This window comes from Zeus faber, assembly GCF_960531495.2.
Source record: "Zeus faber genome assembly, chromosome: 9".
Taxonomy (NCBI): Eukaryota; Metazoa; Chordata; class Actinopteri; order Zeiformes; family Zeidae; genus Zeus; species Zeus faber.
In genome coordinates, this window is record NC_137197.1 from 2,068,039 (window position 1) to 2,090,439 (window position 22,401).

At 48.6% G+C, this 22,401-nt stretch overlaps 1 protein-coding gene across 1 annotated transcript; it reads right to left on the reverse strand.

Annotated features, from left to right (window-relative positions):
• Positions 1-4,627: 4,627 nt before the first annotated feature.
• Positions 4,628-22,241, reverse strand: abcf3 (ATP-binding cassette, sub-family F (GCN20), member 3). Its single transcript, XM_080006998.1, has 21 exons — positions 22,163-22,241; positions 21,297-21,444; positions 20,841-20,917; positions 19,752-19,801; positions 19,562-19,659; positions 19,337-19,459; positions 18,537-18,803; positions 18,122-18,202; positions 17,932-17,991; positions 17,732-17,788; positions 17,047-17,069; positions 16,672-16,727; positions 16,346-16,546; positions 15,972-16,048; positions 15,732-15,776; positions 15,199-15,331; positions 14,375-14,463; positions 14,189-14,280; positions 5,553-5,685; positions 5,289-5,376; positions 4,628-5,043 (listed from the first exon to the last, which is right to left on the reverse strand). The coding sequence occupies exons 1-21, from the start codon at positions 22,233-22,235 to the stop codon at positions 4,885-4,887; spliced, it is 2,130 nt and encodes a 709-aa protein (XP_079863124.1). The 5' UTR covers positions 22,236-22,241; the 3' UTR covers positions 4,628-4,884.
• Positions 22,242-22,401: the final 160 nt, after the last annotated feature.

Sequence of the window (22,401 nt, forward strand, 5' to 3'; positions counted from 1 at the left end):
ACTGTTATATATTATTATTAGATATATAGTCTTATATATTATTAGATGTATACTGTTGTATATTATTATTAGATATATAGTCTTATATATTATAATTAAATGAGGCAGCAGGTGAAGAGTCAGTTGTTGAAGTTGATGTGTTGAAGCAGCATAAGGATCTGAGCCACTTTGACAAGGAGCACATTGTGATGCTGGACGACTGGGTCAGAGCATCTCCACAAGCACAGGTCTTGTGGCTGTTCCCGCTGTGCAGTGGTTACTACCAAAAGTGTCCAAGGAAGGACGACCACTGCATGTGGGGAGTGAAGTCTAGTCCGTCTGGTTCGATCCCACAGAAGAGCTACTGCAGCACAAAGTGGTGGAACAGTGAATGTTGCTATGATAGAAAGGTGTAGAACACACAGTGCATGGCAGCTTGCTGCGTATGGGAGCTCACAGTGTCCATGCTGACCCCTGTCCACCCCTGAAAGCACCTACAATGGACACATGAGCATCACAACTGGACCGTGGAGCAATGGAAGGTGGAGGTCTGATGAATCACCTTTTCTTCTACATCATGTGGATGGGCGGGGTTAGGGTCCGATCCCATGGAGCATCTGTGGGATGTGCTGGAACAACAAGCCTGATCCATGGGGCCCCACCTCCAACTTCCAGAAAGGATCTGCTGCTAACGTCTTGGTGCCAGATACCACAGGACATCTCTTGAACTTGAACTTGAACTTGAACACCTTCAGTCTGGTGGAGTCCATGCCTCCACGTCACAGCTGTTTTGAGGACACCAGGGGGAGCTACACAGTATTAGTGTTATTAGTGGTGTTTTTAATGTTGTGGCTGATCAGTGAATATCTGCCTCCATGAGTCAGAGCTGTAAAAAGTCAATGAAAAGTTCCCCCTGTGGCCCACACTCCCACAGTACTTTCCACTGAACCCATCGAGGCACCTGGCCGCCAGGGACTTCAACTAAGGAGAGGGGTTCTCATCCCCCAGAGCACTCCAACCCTGGCATTTTAGAAGTTCGTCAGGGTCTTCCTACCACCTCCTAATGATATCCTCCATATCCTCAGTCAGGGTTTGCCCTCCAGCCTGCCCCCCCGCCCCCTCTCCCAGCCTGGGTGTTGTCCTGCTTTCCCCTCCGAGTCATCGGATGCCAGAACCTCTTTTAAGCCCAAAGTCCTTCCTCATTGTCTCTCCAAGTCCTCCCACACCAGAACTTTCGCTTCTGGAGCCTGGCCTGCCGGTTCCTGTCTACCAAATGGTGAGTCCCCCATGCTGGCCAAGCCCCGGGGGACTGGAAGGGCCTCCCTCACCGCTGGTGGCCCAGTTGGTTCTTGGGTTGACGCTATGACAGACCACCTTTGGCCCACACCCCCTAGCATCTGCTTTTAACAGGGCCCACTAGGACTCCCATGTCTTCAGCCTCCTTCAGGATGTGGCAGAGGCTCCAGAGGCGGAATCACTCCGGACAGGGTCCCTCTCACTGCCCATTTTGACTTCCCAGCCATCTGGTCAAGCCCACAACTAGGTGGCGCTAGGCAGCTCTGGTCCTCTCTTCACCTGACTGTCAAGAACATTTGGCCTCAGGTCTGAAATACAACGTTGATCATCGACCTTCAGCCTGAGGAGCTCTGATACCAGGTACAATGCCCCCTGGTGGTGGAACATGGTTTGATACGGACCGTCCACGGCACAGAGGTCCAGGGGGGTGTACCCAAGCTCCCCACCCGATACGTCCCCCAGTGACTCCATGGTTCTACTGGGGATATCAAAGTCCACAACATCCAGGGGGTAACATCTCGATCTGAACCCGAGCAGTGTTTTGTGACTGGACGTCTGTGCCATTGACCATCCAGATCAAACCAAGGATGTGGTTTCCAGGATCCAGATGCAGAGAAGAACCGGACACGGATGTCAAATAAGACTGGATTTATGTAGAGAGTCCTTGGAGAAAACAAATAACAAGAACTCTACCTCAAGAGAAAGCTACGAAAACAAGACATAGTCGTGACCCTTAAACACCGTAGACAGGCGGAGACACTCTGATGGAAGCTTAGTCCCTGGAGTCATCCAAGCGCCGCCCTCGGTCCAAGATTAATCCAACAATTGTCCAAGATTCAGCAATTGGGAAAACACACTGTCTTTATATATCCGGCGCGGTAGTTCCAGCTATGCTTTATAATGCAAAGCATTGTGATGTCATACCTTAATGATGTCTGCTCCCAGAACGCGATCATGACTGCCCTCTGGTGGTGGAACATGGTTTGTTCTGGACAGTCAATGTTACTTCCTGGATGTTGTGGACATTGAGGTCCCCAGTGGAACCATGGAGTCACTGTGAGGGTGTATCCCAGCACCCCCACCCACTACCTCCAAGAAGGTGGTGCACGCTAAACTGCTCTTAGAACCGAGTCCTCCCTGCGACCTTGAGGTCACCCCCTTGTTGACCCAATAACAGTGACGCAAAACCCCCTGATATTCCTAATATTACATGAGGTTTTAGGTGTTTGTTGACAGAACCTACAGGACTTCGTATCAGTTCTGAGGTTCTTCCGCAGTCGCCACGCCTGGGCGTACGTAGCTACGCAGCGAGCCTAACACTCTCCCAAAAAGTACCCGAGACAGGAGCTGACTTCAGGTGTTTTTAATGGAAGGGAAGTGAAATTGGAACGGCACAAAAGTGTGAAGATTAATGCTCAGTCTCTGTACAAATGCAAATAACTTGTTGATAAGTCACTCTTACGCCGTGTGCGTACATAGATGAACTTACAGATTGTGCTTCCTCGTGGATGATGCCACGGTGCCGCCTTTACCCAAACGTAGTATTAGTTCGAAAGGCCTGTTTGGAGGTCACAGTGGTGCAGCACAGGAGCCGGTAGGCGCTACCGACCCATCATTTACGAGGCACGGGATCTTGTGTCTGCTTCACTCAGGACAGAACAGAGACGGGAGCAGAGGAAATGGAAAGAATATCTGAGTTGTGTCTTACGCGAGAACTTTATGGAGATTTTGTGCACGGCTTCAAAAACTCCACTGGGGTCTGAGGGGGATGACACCCGAGCACCCTCTAGCCCCATATATATATAAGATTTGGACCGAACCATTACAATTTCCAGAGAGGTGGTGATAAGTAAAATATTATTGAATGTATTTTTAGAAGAAACACTGAACACAGAGATTCAAATTGATAAAACAAGACAAAGCACAGCTACAGCATCAGAACCCCATCACCACCCCCCAGGTTCAACTTGGTAGAGTCGATGACACTCACTTTGGATCGATTGAATCAACAAACAAGTGTTCCCATGACAACCCAACCAGGGGGGCATTCCCGACATTGCCGCAAGTGAGGCTTACTTTAGGTGGCCTGGTTACCACAGTGGTCACTCACCGGAATAGGCGTGTATACCCAGTTTTATTTTAGAATTTTTTTTAACGCAGGTATACCTGCTAAAATATGAGATTGCCACCTTTCCCCTGGCCTGGAGAAATGCGGGTTTTTTTTGTGAGTCACGTTCAAGGTCACAAAGACAGCAGAAAAGGGCCGTGTCATGGATCCGGTGTCATTGGGAATGAAATAGTAGAGACAGCAACTTAAACAAACAACATAAAACTATAAAAACCTTGGAAAAAGCCTCCTGCTCATCACCCGGCGAGACTGCTCCCTCTGTTTCTACAAAAGAGTCGTTCAAAACATTCGGAGAGTTCGTACATCTTTACTGGATCGGGGAGCAGAGATGCTCCTCCGGTTCCGGGGGGGGGGGCAGTGCCAGAGCCACTCGGAGGTGGCCGGGTGCCCCGCTGTGCTCCCCCTGGTGCCATCCCCAAACTCACAACATTTCACGGCCCTCTGTGCGTAGAAAGGTCAATAACTTGCGATTTGGGATCCTAAATGGGACATGAAATGTTGGAAGGAGACACACGTTACTGTATATCTATGCAGAACTTCACCGTGCTTGGCATCGTGCAGGGAAAGGGGCCAAAATTGGAGGTGGAGCCGGGGGTCCTGTTCACATCAGAGGTGGAGCTCATTTAAACCTGGGTCTGCTGCAGCGTCATTTGACCCGGACAGAGACCCGGGTTCTTCCTTGGGGATGGTATCTCAGGCGGTAGAGCTGGTGGTCTAGTGATCTAAAGGTTGCTGGTTGGATCCCAGGCTCCTCCTGCTAGCATGCTGTAGTGTCCTTGAGCAAGACACTTAACCCCTCATTGCTGCTGATGGCTGCATCCGTCAGTGTTTGAATGATTGTAAGTCGCTTTGGATAAAAGCGTCTGATCAATGACTAATTATTATTATTATTATTCCTCTCCCACTGGTGACACATGGCGGATGTCAGCGGTGTGGGCAGGTTTTTGGTGCAGTGGGAAAGTGGAATCAGTGAAATAAAAGCACCTTCAAAGCAGCTGGAGAGAGTTTAAAAAGGAGGCACAGTGAGGCGGGACGTTTTATTAGCAGGAAGTTATGATTGGTTTTAAAAGGATTCAGTTATAAGTTAGATATGACATGAGAGGAAAGGAAGGAAGCTTTTCTTTCTTTTATCTAATAATGTCTTTTAACTTTTCTTTGTAGATACAGACCTCATCCCCCCCCCCACCCACCCACCACCCCGCCCCCCTCAGGTCCAAACCCCAGGACGGCAGAGCCTTCTGCCGCAGTGCCTTAGAGCCAGACACGCACACAGGGAGGCGGGGACTGGTTCTGAGTCAAGCCCCGCCCACAGGAGCCTTTGTGCCAATCAGCAGTGGGCTCCATCACTGGGGGAGGGGGCGGAGTTACAGGTGGTTAGAGTCGATTGGCAGTTTGGCGTGGAGCGTTCCGATTTGCCGGCTGGTGGCGGTGGGCGGGGCCATGGAGCGCTCCGATTGGCTGTTGGCGTGCCGGTGGCGGGGTCACAGGTAGCCCTCCTTCCTGAACTGCTCCTGCAGGATGTCACGGTACTCATCGAAGCCGCCGTCAATCCTCCGCACGTTCCCCCCCTCGCACACCCACAGCTCCTTGCACACCAGGCGGATCAGACGCTCGTCGTGGGAGACCAGGACCACGCCCCCCTGGGGAGAGGGGGGAGGTTAGTTTACTTTAAGTGTTTAAGTGTGTTGCCCAAAAATGCCTTTGTCCCCCTGAAAAAAAGATAAAATGAATCTCTGAAAATAAACATGTATTTTAAATATAAAATTTGAATCAGTCACTCAGGAGGCTCTGGCCGCTCAGCGCTGCCTTCTTCTGGCCAGAGCAGACAATACCACAAACACCAGGTGAACTATGGGTAAAATGGCTTCTCAGGAGAGTGTGGTACCTTGAACTTGTTGAGCGCCTTGGCCAGCGCCTCAATAGTCTCCATGTCCAGGTGGTTGGTGGGTTCATCCAGGACGTAGAAGTTTGGACTGAGAAGAACCAGAATCAGATGAAAAGGTCAGAGAGAGAGAGAGAGAGAGAGAGAGAGAGAGAGAGAGAGAGAGAGAGAGAGAGAGAGAGAGAGAGAGAGAGAGAGAGAGAGAGAGAGAGAGAGAGAGAGAGAGAGAGAGAGAGAGAGAGAGAGAGAGAGACTGTGTGTGTTCACCAGGGCATGGTCATCTGGGCGAAAGCCACCCTGCTCTTCTGCCCTCCCGACAGGCTGGCGACAGGGCGTGTGGCCAGCTCGCCCGTGATGCCGTAGCCCCCCAGCTGGTGGCGGTATTCCTCCTCCGGCCGACCTGCAGGAAACGCATCATCAGCAACATCATCAGTGACATGAAGCGTCATGAAGCAACACGAAGCGACACGATGCGTCATGATGCGTCATGATGCGACACTAAGCATCATGATGTGTCATGATGCGACACCAAGCGTCATGATGCGACACCAAGCGTCATGATGCGACACCAAGCGTCATGATGCGACACAAAGCGTCATGATGCGACACCAAGCGTCATGATGCGACACCAAGCGTCAAGATGCGACACCAAGCGTCATGATGCGACACCAAGCGTCATGATGCGACACCAAGCGTCATGATGCGACACTAAGCGTCATGATGTGTCATGATGCGACACTAAGCGTCATGATGCGACACAAAGCGTCATGATGCGACACAAAGCGTCATGATGCGACACAAAGCGTCATGATGCGACACAAAGCGTCATGATGCGACAATAAGCGGCATGATGCGTCATGATGCGACACGATACGTCACGATGCGACACTAAGCGTCATGATGTGTCATGATGCGACACCAAGCGTCATGATGCGACACCAAGCGTCATGATGCGACACTAAGCGTCATGATGCGACACTAAGCGTCATGATGCGTCATGATGCAACACCAAGCGTTATGATGCGTCATGATGCGTCATGATGCAACACCAAGCGTTATGATGCGTCATGATGCGACACTCAGCATCATGATGCGTCATGATGCGACACCAAGCGTCATGATGCGACACCAAGCGTCATGATGCGACACCAAGCGTCATGATGCGACACCAAGCGTCATGATGCGACACCAAGCGTCATGATGCGACACCAAGCGTCATGATGCGACACGAAGCGACACGATGCGTCATGATGCGACACGAAGCGTTACCAAGCGTCATGATGCGTCATGATGCGACACTAAGCATCATGATGCGTCATGATGCGACACCAAGCGTCAAGATGCGACACCAAGCGTCAAGATGCGACACCAAGCGTCATGATGCGACACCAAGCGTCGTGATGCGACACCAAGCGTCATGATGCGACACTAAGCGTCATGATGTGTCATGATGCGACACTAAGCGTCATGATTCGACACTAAGCGTCATGATGCGACACAAAGCGTCATGATGCGACAATAAGCGGCATGATGCGTCATGATGCGACACGATACGTCACGATGCGACACTAAGCGTCATGATGTGTCATGATGCGACACCAAGCGTCATGATGCGACACCAAGCGTCATGATGCGACACTAAGCGTCATGATGTGTCAGGATGCGACACTAAGCGTCATGATGCGTCATGATGCAACACCAAGCGTCATGATGCGTCATGATGCGACACTCAGCATCATGATGCGTCATGATGCGACACCAAGCGTCATGATGCGACACCAAGCGTCATGATGCGACACTAAGCGTCATGATGTGTCATGATGCGACACTAAGCGTCATGATGTGTCATGATGCGACACTAAGCGTCATGATGCGACACTAAGCGTCATGATGCGACACTAAGCGTCATGATGCGTCATGATGCGACACCAAGCGTCATGATGCGACACCAAGAGTCATGATGCGACACCAAGCGTCATGATGCGAAACCAAGCGTCATGATGCGACACTAAGCGTCATGATGCGACACTAAGCGTCATGATGCGACACCAAGCGTCATGATGCGACACCAAGCGTCATGATGTGTCATGATGCGACACAAAGCGTCATGATGCGACACCAAGCGTCATGATGCGACACAAAGCGTCATGATGCGACAATAAGCGGCATGATGTGTCATGATGCGACACGATACGTCACGATGCGACACTAAGCGTCATGATGTGTCATGATGCGACACCAAGCGTCATGATGCGACACCAAGCGTCATGATGCGTCATGATGCGACACTCAGCATCATGATGCGTCATGATGCGACACCAAGCGTCATGATGCGACACCAAGCGTCATGATGCGACACCAAGCGTCATGATGCGACACCAAGCGTCATGATGCGACACCAAGCGTCAAGATGCGACACCAAGCGTCATGATGCGACACCAAGCGTCATGATGCGACACTAAGCGTCATGATGTGTCATGATGCGACACTAAGCATCATGATGCGACACAAAGCGTCATGATGCGACACAAAGCGTCATGATGCGACACAAAGCGTCATGATGCGACACAAAGCGTCATGATGCGACACAAAGCGTCATGATGCGACACAAAGCGTCATGATGCGACAATAAGCGGCATGATGCGTCATGATGCGACACGATACGTCACGATGCGACACTAAGCGTCATGATGTGTCATGATGCGACACCAAGCGTCATGATGCGACACCAAGCGTCATGATGCGACACTAAGCGTCATGATGCGACACTAAGCGTCATGATGCGTCATGATGCAACACCAAGCGTTATGATGCGTCATGATGCGACACTCAGCATCATGATGCGTCATGATGCGACACCAAGCGTCATGATGCGACACCAAGCGTCATGATGCGACACCAAGCGTCATGATGCGACACCAAGCGTCATGATGCGACACCAAGCGTCATGATGCGACACCAAGCGTCATGATGCGACACCAAGCGTCATGATGCGACACTAAGCGTCATGATGCGACACTAAGCGTCATGATGCGACACTAAGCGTCATGATGCGACACTAAGCGTCATGATGTGTCATGATGCGACACCAAGCGTCATGATGCGACACTAAGCGTCATGATGCGACACTAAGCGTCATGATGCGACACTAAGCGTCATGATGCGACACTAAGCGTCATGATGTGTCATGATGCGACACTAAGCGTCATGATGCGACACTAAGCGTCATGATGCGACACAAAGCGTCATGATGCGACAATAAGCGGCATGATGTGTCATGATGCGACACGATACGTCACGATGCGACACTAAGCGTCATGATGTGTCATGATGCGACACCAAGCGTCATGATGCGACACCAAGCGTCATGATGCGACACTAAGCGTCATGATGTGTCATGATGCGACACTAAGCGTCATGATGCGTCATGATGCAACACCAAGCGTCATGATGCGTCATGATGCGACACTCAGCATCATGATGCGTCATGATGCGACACTCAGCATCATGATGCGTCATGATGCGACACCAAGCGTCATGATGCGACACCAAGCGTCATGATGCGACACCAAGCGTCATGATGCGACACTAAGCGTCATGATGTGTCATGATGCGACACTAAGCGTCATGATGTGTCATGATGCGACACTAAGCGTCATGATGCGACACTAAGCGTCATGATGCGACACTAAGCGTCATGATGCGTCATGATGCGACACTAAGCGTCATGATGCGACACCAAGCGTCATGATGCGAAACCAAGCGTCATGATGCGACACTAAGCGTCATGATGCGTCATGATGCGACACCAAGCGTCATGATGCGACACTAAGCATCATGATGCGACCCTAAGCGTCATGATGCGACACTAAGCGTCATGATGCGACACTAAGCGTCATGATGCGACACTAAGCGTCATGATGCGACACTAAGCGTCATGATGCGACACCAAGCGTCATGATGCGACACCAAGCGTCATGATGCGACACCAAGCGTCATGATGCGACACCAAGCGTCATGATGCGAAACCAAGCGTCATGATGCGACACTAAGCGTCATGATGCGACACTAAGCGTCATGATGCGACACTAAGCGTCATGATGCGTCATGATGCGACACCAAGCGTCATGATGCGACACCAAGCGTCATGATGCGACACTAAGCGTCATGATGTGTCATGATGCGACACTAAGCGTCATGATGCGTCATGATGCAACACCAAGCGTCATGATGCGTCATGTTGCGACACTCAGCATCATGATGCGTCATGATGCGACACCAAGCGTCATGATGCGACACCAAGCGTCATGATGCGACACCAAGCGTCATGATGCGACACCAAGCGTCATGATGCGACACCAAGCGTCAAGATGCGACAACAAGCGTCATGATGCGACACCAAGCGTCATGATGCGACACTAAGCGTCATGATGTGTCATGATGCGACACTAAGCGTCATGATGCGACACTAAGCGTCATGATGCGACACAAAGCGTCATGATGCGACAATAAGCGGCATGATGCGTCATGATGCGACACGATACGTCACGATGCGACACTAAGCGTCATGATGCGACACCAAGCGTCATGATGCGACACCAAGCGTCATGATGCGACACTAAGCGTCATGATGCGACACTAAGCGTCATGATGCGTCATGATGCAACACCAAGCGTCATGATGCGTCATGATGCGACACTCAGCATCATGATGCGTCATGATGCGACACCAAGCGTCATGATGCGACACCAAGCGTCATGATGCGACACAAAGCGTCATGATGCGACAATAAGCGGCATGATATGTCATGATGCGACACTAAGCGCCATGATGCGACACTAAGCGTCATGATGCGACACTAAGCGTCATGATGCGTCATGATGCGACACCAAGCGTCATGATGCGACACCAAGCGTCATGATGCGACACCAAGCGTCATGATGCAAAACCAAGCGTCATGATGCGACACCAAGCGTCATGATGCGACAATAAGCGGCATGATGTGTCATGATGCGACACGATACGTCACGATGCGACACTAAGCGTCATGATGTGTCATGATGCGACACCAAGCGTCATGATGCGACACCAAGCGTCATGATGCGACACTAAGCGTCATGATGTGTCATGATGCGACACTAAGCGTCATGATGCGTCATGATGCAACACCAAGCGTCATGATGCGTCATGATGCGACACTCAGCATCATGATGCGTCATGATGCGACACTCAGCATCATGATGCGTCATGATGCGACACCAAGCGTCATGATGCGACACCAAGCGTCATGATGCGACACCAAGCGTCATGATGCGACACTAAGCGTCATGATGTGTCATGATGCGACACTAAGCGTCATGATGCGACACTAAGCGTCATGATGCGTCATGATGCGACACTAAGCGTCATGATGCGACACCAAGCGTCATGATGCGAAACCAAGCGTCATGATGCGACACTAAGCGTCATGATGCGTCATGATGCGACACCAAGCGTCATGATGCGACACTAAGCATCATGATGCGACCCTAAGCGTCATGATGCGACACTAAGCGTCATGATGCGACACTAAGCGTCATGATGCGACACTAAGCGTCATGATGCGACACTAAGCGTCATGATGCGACACCAAGCGTCATGATGCGACACCAAGCGTCATGATGCGACACCAAGCGTCATGATGCGACACCAAGCGTCATGATGCGACACCAAGCGTCATGATGCGACACTAAGCGTCATGATGCGACACTAAGCGTCATGATGCGTCATGATGCGACACCAAGCGTCATGATGCGACACCAAGCGTCATGATGCGACACTAAGCGTCATGATGTGTCATGATGCGACACTAAGCGTCATGATGCGTCATGATGCAACACCAAGCGTCATGATGCGTCATGTTGCGACACTCAGCATCATGATGCGTCATGATGCGACACCAAGCGTCATGATGCGACACCAAGCGTCATGATGCGACACCTAGCGTCATGATGCGACACCAAGCGTCAAGATGCGACAACAAGCGTCATGATGCGACACCAAGCGTCATGATGCGACACTAAGCGTCATGATGTGTCATGATGCGACACTAAGCGTCATGATGCGACACTAAGCGTCATGATGCGACACAAAGCGTCATGATGCGACAATAAGCGGCATGATGCGTCACGATACGTCACGATGCGACACTAAGCGTCATGATGTGTCATGATGCGACACCAAGCGTCATGATGCGACACCAAGCGTCATGATGCGACACTAAGCGTCATGATGCGACACTAAGCGTCATGATGCGTCATGATGCAACACCAAGCGTCATGATGCGTCATGATGCGACACTCAGCATCATGATGCGTCATGATGCGACACCAAGCGTCATGATGCGACACCAAGCGTCATGATGCGACACCAAGCGTCATGATGCGACACCAAGCGTCATGATGCGACACCAAGCGTCATGATGCGACACTAAGCGTCATGATATGTCATGATGCGACACTAAGCGCCATGATGCGACACTAAGCGTCATGATGCGACACTAAGCGTCATGATGCGACACTAAGCGTCATGATGCGTCATGATGCGACACCAAGCGTCATGATGCGACACCAAGCGTCATGATGCGACACCAAGCGTCATGATGCAAAACCAAGCGTCATGATGCGACACCAAGCGTCATGATGCGACACCAAGCGTCATGATGCGACACCAAGCGTCATGAAGCGACACCAAGCGTCATGAAGCGACACCAAGCGACACGATGCGTCATGATGCGACACGATGCGTCATGATGCGACACGATGCGTCATGATGAGACACTAAGCGTCATGATGCGTCACGATGCGACACCAAGCGTCATGATGCGTCACGATGCGACACCAAGCGTCATGATGCGACACCAAGCCTCATGATGCGACACCAAGCGTCATGATGCGACACCAAGCGTCATGATGCGACACCAAGCGTCATGATGCGACACCAAGCGTCATGATGCGACACTAAGCGTCATGATGCGACACCAAGCGTCATGATGCGACACGATGTGACACGAAGCGTCATGATGCGACACCAAGCGACACGATGCGTCATGATGCGACACTAAGCGTCATGATGCGTCATGATGCGACACTAAGCGTCATGATGCGACACCAAGCGTCATGATGCGACACTAAGCGTCATGATGCGTCATGATGAGACACTAAGCGTCATGATGCGACACCAAGCGTCATGATGCGACACCAAGCGTCATGATGCGACACCAAGCGTCATGATGTGTCATGATGCGTCACGATGCGACACTAAGCGTCATGATGCGACACTAAGCGTCATGATGTGTCATGATGCGACACTAAGCGTCATGATGCGACACCAAGCATCACATCATGACACTTCATGACACTTCATGACGCATCGTCAAATGACGCTTCATGGCGCATCATGATGTTTCACGACGCATCATGAAGCGTCATTTGACGAATTTGAAATATTTCAAATCTCAAACAGCTTCTGTCAGTCACAATCTGTCACGATCAGTCAGAGGAAAATAATATTTTCCTCTGACTGATGGTTGGTGCTTGATGCAGCAGGGCGTGGCTCGCTGTCATTAGCTTCTTTTGTTTTAACCAATCAGCTCCTTTTAATCTTCTGCCATTTTGCAACTCTGGTTTCGTCTCTGGTTGTTTCAGGGTTTGTTGTGGTCTTCATGAATATTCATGAGACAACTATCATACACTGAGGATATGTCAGTCTATATTACTACTTCTCATCCGGTTAGCTACTAGTAACTCAAATAAGTTAAAGTGTCACATTTTACACAAGTCAACCAAAAAATGATACTAGTTACAACAGGAATATTCAAATTAATAACTACTAGTATTACATTTTTAGAAACTAGGAACATTGCAATAGTTACTAGTAACAATTGTATTGGTATCTAATAAATAATTATTAGTTCCTTATACATTTGACTATTAAAACAAAAAAAGGTTACTCGTACTGTTGAAACAGCAACTAAAATGGAGGTGCTACAGCAGTTTTTCTCATGGATAAAATGTTGAAGCAGCTTGAGGCACCCTGCAGCCTCCACCTCCTACCCTGCAGCCTCCACCTCCTACCCTGCAGCCTCCACCTCCTACCCTGCAGCCTCCACCTCCTACCCTGCAGCCTCCACCTCCTACCCTGCAGCCTCCACCTCCTACCCTGCAGCCTCCACATCCTACCCTGCAGCCTCCACATCCTACCCTGCAGCCTCCACATCCTACCCTGCAGCCTCCACATCCTACCCTGCAGCCTCCACCTCCACAGAATAACCTTGACGTGGACATTTTGACCTTTACTGTGTGTGTGTGTGTGTGTGTGTGTGTGTGTGTGTGTGTGTCTGTGAGGATGGCTCCATTGATTATCATGACATCATCCTCTGATCACATCATTACTAGAGAACATCGTGATCTTTTTTTAAATCCTGTTTCCATCCAAATACCAAAGGAATTTCAAGCCGATGTGAGGAAACAAAGTGATGAGGTGAGTTTCCATCTGCTGGCTTCAGGAAAACAGACTGTCCAATTTTAATGTTCAAATGTTCAATGTCACATGATAGTTCATCTGCAATAGGTCGACATGTATTATAACACTATTATTATCATTATTAATATTGTTATTAACACCAGACTGAATCAGATTGATACCTGACAGAGTACCAGTACAACACAATACATCAATACAACGTGACACAAAGATACACATCCAACGTGTGAGATATTTCAAGGTTTCTGCTGATTGACATACAACGAATGTGTGTCATGGAGAAAATGGAATGGAGGAGATAGAAAAGTGGGGAGTGTTCAGCACCGGTACTGACTCAGCTCAGTAATGGTAAGGTCCTGGAGGATGCTGGATCATCTCACCTGGAAACCTGTTGATGAGAAGCTCCACGGAGCAGACGTTCAGGTCCAGCTGGTCAACGTGGTGCTGGCTGAAGTAGCCGATCTTCAGGTTCCTGAGAGGATCACAGCTTCAGAATGTACCGTGGTACTATGGTAGCACCGTGGTACTATGGTAGAACCGTGGTACTCTGTGACTGGCCATCTTACCGGTGGGAGTGTCTGACTCCGTTGACTGGTGTTAACTCTCCCATCAGCAGTTTGAGCATCGTGGTCTTTCCCGCACCATTTTCTCCAACCTGGACAAACAGGAAACAGGAAGCACACAACAGGAAGTTTATCTGGGATCTAAACTCTTCAACATGTAAAAGAAAACCGACCACAGAGCCAGTGAAGATCCAGTGCAGAATTAAAAATGTAAAGCTAAGAGTGGAATGTCGTGATTAAACCGAGTGGAAAGTGAAGATGGAAGGAGTGGACAATTGAAAAAAGGACACTAAACAGTTTTTACAGAAACATTAGAATGTTAAGAGGGAAAAAGTAGAGAGTTTAAAAGGAAAGAAGGACATACATGACGGTTAAGAAAGGACATACTTGACGGTTTAGAACAGCGGTTCCCAAACTTTTCACAGTCTAGTATCCTTCATACGTTCAACCTCTAGCAGCGTACCCCCTCTGAGCAAACTGTTGACAGTTGCTTGTTGCGTTCCATAAGGAGATGTAAAATGAAATAAAAACGACCTAGATCCAGAACGAAAGTACTCTGTTATGGCGTGCCGGTGGCAGGCACCCCATCGCCAGGGTGCTCATCGTTGGTGCCGTCGGAGAGGGAGACGGCTGTGCAAACTGCATCCAATCGCTGCCTCACTGACCCCGCTCGAGCCCTGGACGGTTTGAAAATGTAATCACTGTTTTTTTGGCGTACCCCCACCGTCACTACGCATACCAAAGTTTGGGAATGGCTGGTTTATAGGGACATGTTGGAGAGTTATGAGGGACGTATTGGACACTTTAGAGGGGCCGTGTGGACTCACGATGCAGATGCGAGAATCCAGATCAGCAGAGACATTGAGGCCATAGAAGAGGCGCTGATCAGGGGAGTAGAAGAACTCCACTTCATCCAGCTGCAGGATGGGGGGGGACAGCTTCTCAAAGTTATCTGGAAACCTACAGACACACACACACACGCACGTCATTTTAAAGCTTAAAAATGATTAACATCAAAACAACCTTTAAGAACATGTTTTCATTCAGCTTCATGTGGCATCCTGTTCAGCTCTGCTCACTTCAACTTTATTTTTTGCCATTAAACTGCCCATGTAGTACCTGTGAGCTACCTAAATGTAAAAATATATTACAAAAAATAAATATTTAACATTTTATTTAGAAAAAAGATGATGGCTATAGAATTTATTCAGTTCTCACACTCAGTTCCTTTCCATATCAATGATCCTTGGTCAATCTCCTGTACCCCCCCATGGCCCCTAGGAGGCAGGAGCCACAGTTTGAGAACCACTGGGTTAGAGACTGAGCATGACAAGTTTCCTTCCTAGCGATGCTTCCTTACTTTAACGTGACTTCCGTCTCCTTTTCGATGGGCTTCATCTCGGGCCTTAACAGAAACAAGACAACTGAGTCAAAAATGAGGAGCTGCTGCCATAACGGAGAAAATTGTTAACAAAATTGAAAAAGTTTTTAACAGTTCGTCTCGTTTTAAAGGTACACCGCAACAACCTCCAATATCTTGATGGGAGTCTGACTTGTTTTTGCGGTTTGAACAGATGTTTAATTCAAAACTCGCACTCACAGCTTCTCCAGCAGCTTCAGTTTGCTCTGCACCTGAGCCGCTCTGTTGGCGTTGTAGCGAAACCTGTCGATAAAAACCTGGAACACAACACAGGCTGGAATTGAAACAGGTCAGAAGAAGAGCTGAACGAAAGGATTAATATATAAATGTAGATCCATTCATTACAATATACCACTCATGTTGTGATTATCGTCATCTCACAGCTTGAAATCGTATTTTAAGTCTTAAATAATGTGTGAATACAAGTCTTAATAATTGACCATAAGAACATAAGACTGAAACCAAATATGATATAAATAGTCGCTGGAGCTTTAGAGAAACCCCAGGTAAGCTCCAATGCTGTACTTCATGTTAGCATTAGCATGTAGCGCCACCTGGATGTGTTCCCTGTACTGCAGCTGAGCGTCGTATTCCCTCTGCTGGTTCTTTAGACGATCCTCTTTGGTCTTAACAAAGTTCTCGTAGTCACCACGGTAACTGTCTAGCCGTTGGGAGTGCAGGTGGATGATGTCCGTCACCACGGCGTTCAGGAAGTTCCGGTCGTGGGAGACAACCAAGATGGTGGACTGCCACGTCTGCAGAGCGCATCAGAAGAATCATAATAAAAGAACCAGGAAGCAGATTGTGGTTAAAGTGGGTACATCATAACAGAGAGGAAACAGGAGAGATGAAGACATGCAGACAGGAGGAGAAGACCCACCTGAAGGTAGTTCTCCAGCCACAGGATGGCTCTGACATCCAACATGTTGGTCGGCTCTGGAACAGGAACACACAGTAGTTAGAAAACTGAGTAGTACTGCAATAATGGTAGCACCTGGGGCAGGAACACCTAGTGGGAGTGCAATCCTGGTACCACCTGGGGCTGCAACCCCAAGTAGTACTAGTGGTATAGAGCTCAGAACTTTGAGGATCAGTGTGGTTAAAGAGCACAGATGTCATGGACTGAAGGATCATTTTAAAGCAGGAGAACAACAAGAAACCCTGATGACGCCAAAACGCGGAATCCACGCAGTTAACCAACAAGTTTAAATCTTTATTTATTATCATCAATATTTGTATAAAAGTTCTGACTCACCATCCAGTAGCAGGAGGTCGGGCCTGGAAGAACAGACAGCAGACATTTAGAACAACCACAGGATTGTTTTTTTTCGAGGATATCGTCCCTCTTTTTCACCAGATGAAAATCCTGTTCTGATGGAACCCAAACAGAACATTGTTCTAGTGCTGACGTGAGCACCAGGGGGTGCTGGTGAGTTAACGACTGCATCACGTCTGTCACTTGGCGATTTTCAAGTAAAATTTGCTGCCACAAATAGGGTAAACAACCAAAACTAAAAAGAAATCAGAGGTTGTAGGTTGGTACGGGATGTTTACCAATTTCTCTTTTTCTCGTGTTTTAGCAATAAGTGAGAGAGAGCGTGAGAAACAGAGAGAGACGGAGACAGACAGAGACTCGGTTTGATGCTCTTTGCATCTGACTGCGTCATTGTTTTACAATTATATTATAATGTTCATCTTATTTGGCCCAATTTCAGAAGTTATTTCTTTTTTTCTGTTCACACTCAAATCTCTGACTTATGTGGCAATGAGTTGGCAACTCTATAAAGTTAGAACAGCTCAACGAGCCCAATTAGTCAAATCCTGATTGTATTCCACAATGAGAATCTGTTCCACCCATTCAAGGTCAGTTTAATAATAAAAAATATCTGAGATGTAAATGAAGCCAGAAGGTTGATCTTTCTAGAAGAACAGAGACTCACCTGGCGAACAGCGCTCGGGCCAATGCCAGCCTCATCCTCCAGCCGCCAGAGAACTCTCTGGAAAGACATCAAGCAGCGTTACACACACACACACACACACACACACACACACACACACACACACACACACACACACACACACACACACACACACACACACACACACACACACACACACACACACACACACACACTCTTACTTGGTGGTCTGCTGTTGCATTCTGGGAGAGAATCCCAGACCAGCCAGGATGACGGAGGCTCTGAATGGATGACACAGAAGAGGAAGATCAGCCCGACACTTTCAACACAAACTGCATCAAACTCATCATGACGTGTGTGTGAGTTCTGATCCGTCGTCATGGTGACCGTTCCAATGAGTTCTGCAGTTACCGTGCTGGAGCCTTGTCCGCCTCCATCTCCTCCAGTTGGGCGTAAATCTCCGACAGACGGACGCTCCCCATGCTGTCTGCCCTGAGCGACATAAAGACAAATTAAAATGTTTAAATCGCTAATTTGGAAGCGAGGCAGGTGAGGTTGTGATGGAGACACACAACAAATATTAAAAGAGCTGGGTGAATCTATATAGATATATTGACATTTTAAACATAACAAACTTGCAACAAAAATATTTCACCAAACAAATTCACTCTAATACAGAAATGTCAACGTTTCACTTCATTTGTGTCTATAGTGGTTTTTAATTCAAACAGTTGCATGACTTCCAAATGAAGTATTGATATGACAACTTTGAAATTGATAGAGACATTGAAGCAGTCTACATGGGCGTGTGTGCATGCTCTCTCACGTTCCAGCTGCGATGCGGGCGTTGAGCAGCCGCTCCTCCACCAGCAGCGCCTCCCGCAGGACGTCGCTCTCCAGGACGCTCTGCAGCGCCCCCGTGTCGTCACCGGCCACTTCCTGCTCCACGTGCAGGATGGAGATGTGGGCGGGGACGTGGAGGCTGCGGCTCGCTAGCATTTTCAGCAGTGTGGTCTTACCCAGACCGTTCCGACCAATCACGCCGTAGCGTCGGCCAGCGGCCAGCGATAGCTCCGCCCCCTGCAGGAGGGACCTGCGGCCAAACAGAATGTTCCGTAAAGAGGCATGTGAGGGATCCTTCTGTAGTAAAAATCACTTTAAATGTGTTCAGGGCCACACTTTGACTTTTAGAAGTGTTTGTCAAGCTAGCAACCATGCATTAGCTTTTGGTTGCCGAAATGCAAGCATTTTATAATTGAGTGAGATGAGAAGATATGTCGATCGATAGATGGATATTCAAACAGATCACGAGTTAAACCGGGGTGGCCCACCACGAGGCAACCAGACCTCAGAAGATGGTTGAAATCGGTGCACAGGGCAACTGCTATCGTCGAGCCCTGGGGTTAGTGATGCAACGGCGCTCAGTGAGCCAATCAGAAAGCAGCTTCATTACGGACAGAAACATGCTGACATCCAGGGTTTATAACGTGGGAGTTGTAGTTCAACAAAGAGCGGTCATTTCTTATTTCAGCCCCCCCCCCGATAGTGTTTCACAAGCTGGACAACAAACATGTCAGCAAGGTAGCATTATGCGAGCAGCCCCGCCCCCAGCACAAATGAACTCACCTCTCGCCAAAGGAAACGTCAAAGTTCTCGATTCTAATGTCGTAGCTGCGGTTCCGTCCTGATTGGTCGACACGGTTGTCCTTTTTGCTGCTTGCCTGACTCGCCGATGCCTCTTCCAGGACCCTGTGTGTGTGTGTGTGTGTGGGGGGGGGGGGGGGTACAGGCGTTCAGACTACAGACAGATAGCAACACATTGTGTGTTTTGCACCAGCCCTGTGGACGTACAGCGGCGAGGAGCCTTTCTGAGAGTCCTTCTCGTTCCTCCGCTCGTGTTTGGCCTTCAGCTTGGCCTCAGCCTTCTCCAGCTTCTTGGCGTTGACCGTCTGGACGGCGAGACAGGAAGTGTAAAACAGAACACCAAATGAGAGCGCTTCCAGCACACAACAGGCTGATCAATACAACACCTAAGTCCTACCGTGTTCTGAGACCTCTTCAACATCCAGATGCCCTGAACATCTGTAGCAGCTGAGAAGAAAGGAGGCATTCGTTTAAGAGAATTGAGATTAGATAAAACTATGCAAGACAAAAAAATTGAGAAATCATTAAAATAAATTGAATATGTGTACACATATAAACGGAATACAGTCCAGTACTAACAGTACATAGCAGTAGTGTGTAGTAATAATACACAATGTTAATACTAGTAAATATACCGGTTTAGAAAATATGTGTGTAGGTGTATGGTGTAAGTATATGTATCTATAATGGGGGGGTGGTAGCTCTAATCTAAAGGTTGCTGGTTGGATCCCAGGCTCCTCCTGCTAGCATGCTGTAGTGTCCTTGAGCAAGACACTTAACCCCTAATTGCTCCTGATGGCTGCGTCCGTCGGTATTTGAATAATTGTAAGTCGCTTTGGATAAAAGCGTCTGCTAAATGACTAAATGTAAATGTAATGTAATGTATAATCTGGTGAAATAGCAGGATAGGACAATGGTACTAATGGGGATAATATTAGTAGTAGTAATAATTGTAGTACCACTAATAATAATAATAATATAAATATAGCTGCAGGTAGCAATGCATGGGGTCCATGTTAGTTGCAGCAATTGAAGACAGTTTAATTAACCGTGGTTATAATGAGCTGCACTTTGTTCAAAGGAGAATAAAAACAAATCACAGCGCCTTAAGTGTCATACCCTCCACATATATACCAAATTGGAGGATGATGTCACAATTCAGCTCAGCTCAGCTCCACTACTTCAAGTGCCTCTGCTGCACTACTTCCGGTTCTTTTCATTCATTCCGAAAAACGTTGCTTTTTTTCGTAACTCCTCCGACGGATATGATCCAATGTTCATCAAACCTGGACTGCCCCAAATACAGTTCATTCGTTTTGTGTCCCTTCATCTGGAGAACGGCTAAGAGTATAATAATAATCTGATCAAACACAAAAGGGTTCCTGCACTTTGTGCTGGACCTCAATTATAATGGCAGGCACAAGTTGAGATATGCTACACAGGGAATAGAACCCCCAACCCTGCAGTGTCCGTGCCTTGCTCTTACCAGATTCTGTAGAGATCTGGGAGAGCTGCACAGGGGCGTCCAGCAGAACCTGCTTCTCTGAGCTGTGGCAGTTATTACTAAGATGAGAGAAAAGTTTAGTTAATTAAAAATGTATTATTCATTTATTTAAAGTTTATTATTCGTTTATTATTCTGTGACTGCTGTATGGGAAAATACAGCACTCACAGACGCAAAACAGTGCAAGTCAAAAAAGGGATAAGAATAAGAACATAAAATAAAAGTAAGATGTACACATGCAATTATATGTACACATCTACTCACAGAGTTAAAATGGAGTAGCGCTGTTCTAACTGGTAGCAAGGAGCAGAGAACACACTCAACCTCCACAACCCTTCTACACATTCAGTCATTATGCTGCTGAAAACAGCCTCTCTGACGACTCCTGAAATGAGTCCTTTAAACCTGTCTTGACTCTAGCATTCTCCAGACTCTTACAGCTTGAGCGTGTTGAACATCTGGAGGCAGATGTCTCTGACGTCGTCCTCGTTCTTACAGTCCGCTGACACCTCCTGCAGGACTCCCCCGATCGCCTCGTAGACCTCCTCTCCATCCTCAAAGTCCGCCCCGCCGCTGGCCAAGACACCTGCGGACCGTGCGCGCACACACACAGACACGCGCACGTCAGTAGGGAAGTGGAAGCCTCAGGCCCTGCGTTAATCAATGTCTTTCTCAATAACATTTCTGCGGGGTAGAGGGCCTGACTCTTTATGGAAGGAAAGTCTGTGAGGAGCTTTTTGACAGAACCCTCTCCGGACACTTTATTAAAAGCATGTAAAGAGGCTTAAGGTCAGTGCAGCATCCCCAACAAGTGCAGGAGAACTGAGGCTAGTGCTTCTGGGCATGACTGTAGACTTGACAGGCAATAGAGCCCCTAACCCTGCAGTGTTAGGGCCTTGCTCTACCCAATATGTTGACACCCCAGGGTCTGGGTTAGATCTTTGGGTCAAACCTCTGCTTGGCCAGAAGAGTGATGGGATTACACTGAGCTAAGTTCATTTGGGCTGAATCTTGCCAGGTAGCACCCTCTCCCTGCGGTTAACTCTTTGACTGTAGCTAATTCTGGTCAGGTCAGGTCAGGTCAGCTCAGGTCAGGTCAGGTACTTGGCTCGCCAGCTCAAACCCGGGTAGTGCCGGGTTAGTCAGCCTCCGGGGCGAGTCATGGCTGGTTAGCCGGACGCATGCTAGCATGCTAGCCGGTTCACGTGGTAAAGGACTAACAGGCGGAATAAACACCACCCGACGGCGGACGTTTACAGAGAGTGTCCGGTTGATAAAAGGCGGAGCGTGTCTCCGGTTCTTACCTGTGATGTAGTCAAACACTTCTTGGTCGATTTGAGGAAACTCGCTCTTCAGAATGTCCACGTACGCCGCCATGATACACCGGCCCTGGCTGCGGAGAGCCCCGCGCATGCGTACACGTGCCTATGCGTTGACGCGGTGCACCATGGATAATGTAGTGTTTAGGCCCGGAACTGAAACGAACGACCACAAAGCGAAAATGGTGATTCATTAGTTAGATCATAGTGTTCTGTTTTTACAA